Here is an 8,072-nt window from a genome sequence, read left to right on the forward strand (position 1 = left end):
CATCACATGTTTAACAGAAAAAGAGTCAGAAAAGATGGACAAGCAGGAGGACTTAAAAGCTTTACTTTCACTTTCACTCCTTCTTTGCCTCTGTTTCTATCTCACCTCATCCCTCCCTCTCTCTCCCTCCTTCTCTCTCTCTCTCTCTCTCTCTCTCTCTCTCTCTCTCTCTCTCTCTCTCTCTCTCTCTCTCTCGCTCTCCCCCTCCCTCTCTTATCTCTGTTTGTGTGTATGTCTCTCTCACTGTGAACACACTACAAAGGACCACCCAGCTAAAGTGAGAAATGCTCACTTTTAAATCACTGTGAAGAGAGAGAAGAAAATAAGCTGTCCAGGACGTCATCTAAAGGATTGCTCTTTTTATCCATTTGTGGATCATCCGTCCTGCAATGTTCTCTCTCTCTCTCTCTCTCTCTCTCTCTCTCTCTCTCTCTCTCTGCATCCATCCTGCAACCACACGTGCGATCTGTCCCCAGGGTTCCCCGATTCTTCTCACCCTTGCCTGGGCGTTTTATAGACAGAGAGGCCTGCGGCTACTGGGGCTTGTCTGACCACAACGGCACAACATCAAGTCTGTTTTAGAGGCCCTGTAAAATGGAGAACATCATCCAGCAACAACACAGCCATCACAAACTCTAACTTATAGCGTAGGTGGGCCCCCCTCAGGGTTTGGATTGGCTTTCCAGCGTAAACTGAGATATAACAGTGTTGATGCCAATGAAAGATAAACAAAGGTGTAGTAAGCAGTGTGCTTGTGCACTGGAGCATGCAGGAAAATAACAGGAAACAGGAAAATAAAAGCCAAATAATTAACTCACAACGAGTAATTGTCCCTTGTTAGCGTCTGTTACACCATGTCACACATGCACCTCCAAAATTCATCCAGTGTGTCCACATCTACTGTAACCTGGCGACGCCATCCTATGTTCTCCAACCAAAAGATTTTGGTTCCGCACATCGTCCGGCAAAAGCCTCCAGCTCGGTTCTCTCAGTGTTTAGCCAATCAGCAAACAGTTGAGAGTGGTGACGCAGAATTCACCAGCAAAGTCCGTTACTGATTGGTTAAGGTAACTATATGTAACGCCCAAGAACTTACATAAGAGTTACAATTAACTTCTAGTTTCAGCTTTATGTAAAGCTGGGGTAGTAGACTACGCCACCCTTTACCTGCCTATAAACTCGTGAGAGACAGTAAAGGGACCAAATACCGAAAAAGGTGGACAGACTCAAGTTTTTTAGAAAAGTACAAAAGTTACAATCTTTATTAATAAATACATATAAAATCTGGTTCCCTCGGGTATAATGGGACAAAAGAAAAAAAACAAATCATCAACAAAAAAGGAGACCCTGCATAGACGCGGGCTTGGCTAGGAGCGACCACTGAATAAGGATGAGAAGCGCCAGGGAGACGCTAGGGCCCTAATACACCTAATATGGTGTGAACACACTTGTCTGTTACACACTGGAATTCACACTTGTTTTGTTACACACTGGAATTCACACTTGTTACACACTTGTTTTGTTACACACTGGAATTCAGACTTGTTACACACTTGTTTTGTTACACACTGGAATTCACACTCGTTTTCCCACTCTGTGCTCCCCACCTTTCGGTTACACACTAGGAGTCACGTAATGTCACAGCAAACTCTTCACTACTCTGTGCATAAGATAGGGCCTAGCCTTTCAGTGTGGCCTCTCACACACACACGTCAGTTGGCACTCCACGCGCCAGTAACAAGTGAGCAGGGACAGGGGAGGGGTTAACATACGGACAAAACAAAACAAAACGATAAAAAAAGAAACCACTCTAGCCTGTAGCTATTTCAGACGGTGGATGCTGCGCCACAGCAAGCTAACAGGCTAGAGGAAACATAAAAGAAAATACCCTACTAACATACCGTGAGCAGCACCGGTTCACGCACGCACATACACACACATTGAGCAAGCATGCATTCACACACCAGAGAACAGCAGCTAGCGATGATCTGTGTCTGTTCGGACCTAAAAACCAGACACACTTCATGAGTACGAGTGTTCATTAATTTGTCATTTCTAACACACAGTACAAAGAACCATAATTAGCAGCCCGAGTAGACCATGCAAACGTTAAGGCAACCGGGCTGTTAGTGCATTGACTTCACATTATACTACTGTAGACACTACAGTATAAAAGTACAAATATCGTGGCAGGTAAGGGACATAGTTAAAACAACACATACCTCTCCTAGTCTAGCAGCGTATCCCAGGAGTTAGGGGCTTGGAGGTTCATAGAGTCCAACATGGAGACAGCTGCCGGTGGGACTAATGCCAGACGCTAAAATCAACAAACGTGCGATCACTAAACAACACTGCAAAGTTACGAAGCACCAGTCAATGCGACCCGACAGGAATGTACAGACAAGACACATACCTCCCAACTAATGACGACATATGCCCGGTGTTTAACTTGCAGGTAACCAGTTTCACTGCGGCAATGGCCACTGTTAAGTCAAACTGGGTTTGTATGTGTTTTGCTTTTAAATTCCACTAAGAAAATACACCGGGGAAAAATAGAAAAAAATGGGTGATGTTTAAGCTGCATCAATCGCGAGTCAGCTGATAAGTTGAAGCAGCTAGAGTTGGCTGATCAGCGTCAGCTGCCCGCGTTTGAGCTGATTTGTCCTGTGCAGCAAAGCTAAGCACAGGTGGTTTTAATTAGGCTCTTCAGCTCAGTTTCAGGAAACCCTGCTGAGAAGCACAGGCATAAAGTTGCTGTGCTTGGGCCAACAATTTGGAAAGATATTGTGCATACGTGACTCTGGAAACTGGAGAGGCAACCGGTAAGAGATTGTTTGTCTGTATTTGAGATGTTTAGTGAACTTGCGCTCAGTTGCCTTCAGTTTGTTTGATGTAGTGTCCGATGCTTGCGCATGTGTTTGCAACAATTGTTGTGTTATTGTTTAATGCGAAATGTAAATGTCAGCTTAAACGGCCAGGCACACGTTTGTTCTGTTTATTGTGCTCGCAGCGCAGTGGCTGTGGATTGTTTAAGCCACACAGCCAAATCAGCCGTGTAGTGGGATCGATAGATTATAGTGCAGTTGATTAAGTTAAAAAATGTCAGTCTCAGGTAAATCAAATGTCTTCTCTTTTGTAGCTTTCTTACAACATCTTAAATTCATATTGCTGTTCTTTTAATCTGGATTTAGTGTTGACATACTGCAAAGTTTATTTTAGTATATTTGGAATACAAGCATATTTGCACATTTCATATTAATGATGGCCTACTTGCACAGAATTGTATTTTGCACATGAGCAGTGCGTGCTAACTATGCTAACCTTGTTCTTTTGTCTTGTCTACTGTTTACCCTTAGGTTTTTTACCTAAAGGGCTGACCTACTACTGCCATGAATTGTTCTTCCTGCCAACAAACTCAACTAAATGAACTTGTGGCCTGAACTTAAATAAAAAGAAAAGAAAAGAAAAAGTCAAAAAGGAAACAACTCTTGTCTTGTCCAGTCCTTTGAGTGGAATCCAGTGTACCTTCAAAACTCCACCAGAAGTCACTTCCTTTATTCAAGTTGGGGAAATTGCACAAATCAAAATAATCAAACCGAAAAATCCAAGCAAAACTGGAACAACTTGACAGTAAAAAACCGCGACCAGGACCTGGAACCGGAAGGAAGCCATCCTGACGACAACGTGAGGCCCTGACGTCGAGATCCAGCAGCCAAGGACGTGGGGAACCACTGAGCCAGGAGCTGGAGGACAACTAGGGAGCCTTGCTGTCGATGCGGAGAAAGGCAAGAAAGCGCAAGACCGACACAGAAGTGCACACAACGACAAACACTTACCCTGCCAGTGAGCCACAGTCTACAGCGGGAGAAATGTCTGCCGATGAGCTCAAGAAGGATCGGGCCGTGGCAAAAAGAACTTTCACCCGGCTGGCAAACACACTGCAGAGGACCTACAGGGACAAGCCAGCTGTAGAGCTAGAAGAAGCATTCAACACGCTCTCAAAGGCGGCAGAAAGGGTCTGGGAGGCCAACGATGATGTGGAAGCCAAACTCCTCGAAGATCTGGAGGAAGAGGAGGGGGAGTTACCACAAGATCAAAGGGCTGACCTCACAAAGACCGCTGGTGAGTGTGAGGAGCGGTTGAACCAACTGAAAGGTCTACTCCAAGATGTGCTGTGGTCCGACTACGGCGAAAAAGAAATTCTCACCGCGCTCCAAGTGGCCGAGGGGGAGGGCAAACGCACAGGCACAGTAGACCCCAACAACAGCCTAGAGGGCTACGAATTCCTGCTGGCCCACTTCCGAGACCTGACCGAAGCGGCGAGGGAGGCTTTCGAACGGTGGAAGCGATGGGTCCCACCTGGTCAAAAGCAAAACATTCTGGACCGCCTGAGCGACCTCATCCAAAGGATCCCCGCACTCACAGCCGGGAAGGCAGACTTCATTGCTGAGAAACTGAAGGAGGAGAAGCGACAACCCACCCCTGTCTCTCACGCTCCACTCGTGCCTGCCATCCGACTCAAACCAACCGCACTCCCAAAATTTTCCGGAAACAAACGAGATTTCCATAGGTGGAGGAAAGACTGGGAAGCCCTTCAGAAGCAAGGTGAGCCTTCAGGTTCCAAAGAAGTGAAAAAGTTTCAGCTACTTGATAGCCTGGAGGAAAAGGATCACCCAGGACCTGAGGCTCACAAGCTACCAAGAGGCTGACGACATCTTCCGTGTCCTGGAAAACCGCTTCGGCAACCGAACCACCATTGCCATAGAAATTGTGGAGGAGGTGCAAAGAATACCAGCAGTGAAGAGCCACCAACCACGTGAAATTGTGGAACTAATTCAAACAGTCGAGAAAGCACTACAGGACCTAAGTGACCTTGGAGACACGGGTGCAATCAAAAACCCCTTGGTCACTAGGTCCATTGAAGGCAAGCTCCCTGAAACCTTGCAGAAAGAGTGGCTGACTCACGCAGCAGATAAACGGAATGCTGTGTCCCCAACCAACCGGTTTGACTGCTTGCTGGCCTTCCTCAAAGAGCAGGAGGCTATCTATGAGCAGCTTGACCACCTGAAGGAAGAGGAACCAAAAAGGCAAGACAGATCTGGACCATGGCATGGAAGGACCAGAGCCACCAAGTCCGATGATCCGCCAGCTGGATGCGTGGTCTGCGGTGACTCAAGACACAGACAAAAACTGTACTTCTGTAGGCAGTTCCGTAGTCTGACACCTGCAGAGAAGAACACTGCTGTCAAGGAGCTGGGGGCATGCGAGAGATGCCTTGACGTTCATGACGAACCAGCATTTTGCAAGAGAACTTTCCTGTGCAAACACCCGGACTGCAGAGATGAGCTTGAGCACCATTATTACCTGTGCTCCAATGCTGCTGCAAGAACAACCACTGCAGTGAGTAGTGAACACCCCAAGACTGAGGGGAGTGGGTACACCGCTGACCAAGAGGAGTTCCTCAGCAAGCTCCCCACAGAACTGGCAAGACAATGCAGACATGTATTTTCCAATTCCGCTTCAAGAACACTCAACACAGTGAGTCAGCCCTCAAACCTCCTCGTTCAACATGGACTGCAAGAGCTTCCTGTCATTATGATGCTGCTTCAAGTGACTGTAAACACTGGGCAACAGGTTGGCACCCTGGTTGACCTAGCTTCAGATACCAACTACATCACCCACAAGGCAGCGAGAAGGCTAAATCTTCAAAGTGAAGAGATGACCCTTGTTGTCCATGGTGTTGGAGGGATGAAGGCCCGCGTGAAGACCAGAAGATACCTGTTGAAAATCCGTGTGAGGACCCCAAACGGTGGACTGCGATCCCATGAGCTGGTGTGCTACGGGCTGGATGACATCGCAGACATCCACAACCATGTGACGGCACAACAACTCCAACGATTTTTTCCTGATGTACCCATAAGTGAGCTTACAAGACCAAAGAAGATTGACTTGCTGATAAGCCATAGAGAGGGCAAGCTGGCGCCGCAGCCAATCAGAGTTGTTGAGGATCTTGTGCTCTGGGATGGGCCGTTAGGGAAGATGGTGGGAGGCGCCCATCCAGACCTGTTTGAAGATGTTACAATGTCAGCCCACACATCAGGCACACACTTTGCCAGGTCCATGAGGGCTACCATCAACATGGAGCACATCCCCAAATCCAGAAGGCCTCAGCCCAGATCCCTGGACGTCTCTGGGCAAAGTGGGAGGCAGGAGTCTCTCAAAGAATCTGGCCACCGCAGGAAGATGCGTTACCGCAGCTACGCTGATGAAGGTGAGCTTCTTGCCATCTCCTCCAACTCCCCGTCAAAGATGAGGAAGATTCATTCGAAGCAGGAATGTCAAGGTCCCATTGAGTTCACAAACCTCCAGAAAGTAAAAGTGCCCGGCAACAGCCAAGTCTGGAGACCAGTACGTGAGCCAGGAGGGTCCGCAGTCAAATCCTTAACCGACCAAAGTGGGAGGAAACTAAATCAAGTGACATCTCGGAGGAATAGGAAAGAAGTGGTGGCAGAACTTCCCATTCAACACAAGAGGGCACCAAATCCTCAACCACCGCATCAGAGACTTGAGAGGCCTGTGAGCAGGAAGATTGTCCGGAGCTGCTGCGGCCCGCTGGTGAGCGCTGTGGGCTCAAGGAAGCCCAAGACTGACGAGTGGAAGGAGGCAATCCAAGCTGCTGCCCTCCACACCTCAAAGGACTCATGTTTATTTGTGTTTGACTTGTAAGTAACGACCTTATCAGTAGATCTACTGACAAGGTCGAGTGGGAGGTGTTAAGTCAAACTGGGTTTGTATGTGTTTTGCTTTTAAATTCCACTAAGAAAATACACCGGGGAAAAATAGAAAAAAATGGGTGATGTTTAAGCTGCATCAATCGCGAGTCAGCTGATAAGTTGAAGCAGCTAGAGTTGGCTGATCAGCGTCAGCTGCCCGCGTTTGAGCTGATTTGTCCTGTGCAGCAAAGCTAAGCACAGGTGGTTTTAATTAGGCTCTTCAGCTCAGTTTCAGGAAACCCTGCTGAGAAGCACAGGCATAAAGTTGCTGTGCTTGGGCCAACAATTTGGAAAGATATTGTGCATACGTGACTCTGGAAACTGGAGAGGCAACCGGTAAGAGATTGTTTGTCTGTATTTGAGATGTTTAGTGAACTTGCGCTCAGTTGCCTTCAGTTTGTTTGATGTAGTGTCCGATGCTTGCGCATGTGTTTGCAACAATTGTTGTGTTATTGTTTAATGCGAAATGTAAATGTCAGTTTAAACGGCCAGGCACACGTTTGTTCTGTTTATTGTGCTCGCAGCGCAGTGGCTGTGGATTGTTTAAGCCACACAGCCAAATCAGCCGTGTAGTGGGATCGATAGATTATAGTGCAGTTGATTAAGTTAAAAAATGTCAGTCTCAGGTAAATCAAATGTCTTCTCTTTTGTAGCTTTCTTACAACATCTTAAATTCATATTGCTGTTCTTTTAATCTGGATTTAGTGTTGACATACTGCAAAGTTTATTTTAGTATATTTGGAATACAAGCATATTTGCACATTTCATATTAATGATGGCCTACTTGCACAGAATTGTATTTTGCACATGAGCAGTGCGTGCTAACTATGCTAACCTTGTTCTTTTGTCTTGTCTACTGTTTACCCTTAGGTTTTTTACCTAAAGGGCTGACCTACTACTGCCATGAATTGTTCTTCCTGCCAACAAACTCAACTAAATGAACTTGTGGCCTGAACTTAAATAAAAAGAAAAGAAAAGAAAAAGTCAAAAAGGAAACAACTCTTGTCTTGTCCAGTCCTTTGAGTGGAATCCAGTGTACCTTCAAAACTCCACCAGAAGTCACTTCCTTTATTCAAGTTGGGGAAATTGCACAAATCAAAATAATCAAACCGAAAAATCCAAGCAAAACTGGAACAACTTGACAGCCACCAGTAAACATCGATCCGGGGGTTCACGCCAGCCTGGCCGCTCTCGACTCCCCATACACTTGGGCGACACAAACAAATGCACACTTAGATTGCTACTCATAAGAAAAAGAGTTTACACTCGCTACAAAGCAGAAACATACCTGAAGCGAAG

General features: G+C 46.5%; 1 protein-coding gene across 1 annotated transcript; it reads left to right on the forward strand.

Annotated features, from left to right (window-relative positions):
* Nucleotides 1-5,975: 5,975 nt before the first annotated feature.
* LOC134437168 (uncharacterized) lies at nucleotides 5,976-7,855 on the forward strand. The gene is made up of 2 exons (XM_063186633.1): nucleotides 5,976-7,109; nucleotides 7,644-7,855. The coding sequence occupies exon 1, from the start codon at nucleotides 6,040-6,042 to the stop codon at nucleotides 6,724-6,726; it is 687 nt and encodes a 228-aa protein (XP_063042703.1). The 5' UTR covers nucleotides 5,976-6,039; the 3' UTR covers nucleotides 6,727-7,109; nucleotides 7,644-7,855.
* Nucleotides 7,856-8,072: the final 217 nt, after the last annotated feature.

This window comes from Engraulis encrasicolus, chromosome 21 (genome assembly GCF_034702125.1).
Source record: "Engraulis encrasicolus isolate BLACKSEA-1 chromosome 21, IST_EnEncr_1.0, whole genome shotgun sequence".
Lineage (NCBI taxonomy): Eukaryota > Metazoa > Chordata > Actinopteri > Clupeiformes > Engraulidae > Engraulis > Engraulis encrasicolus.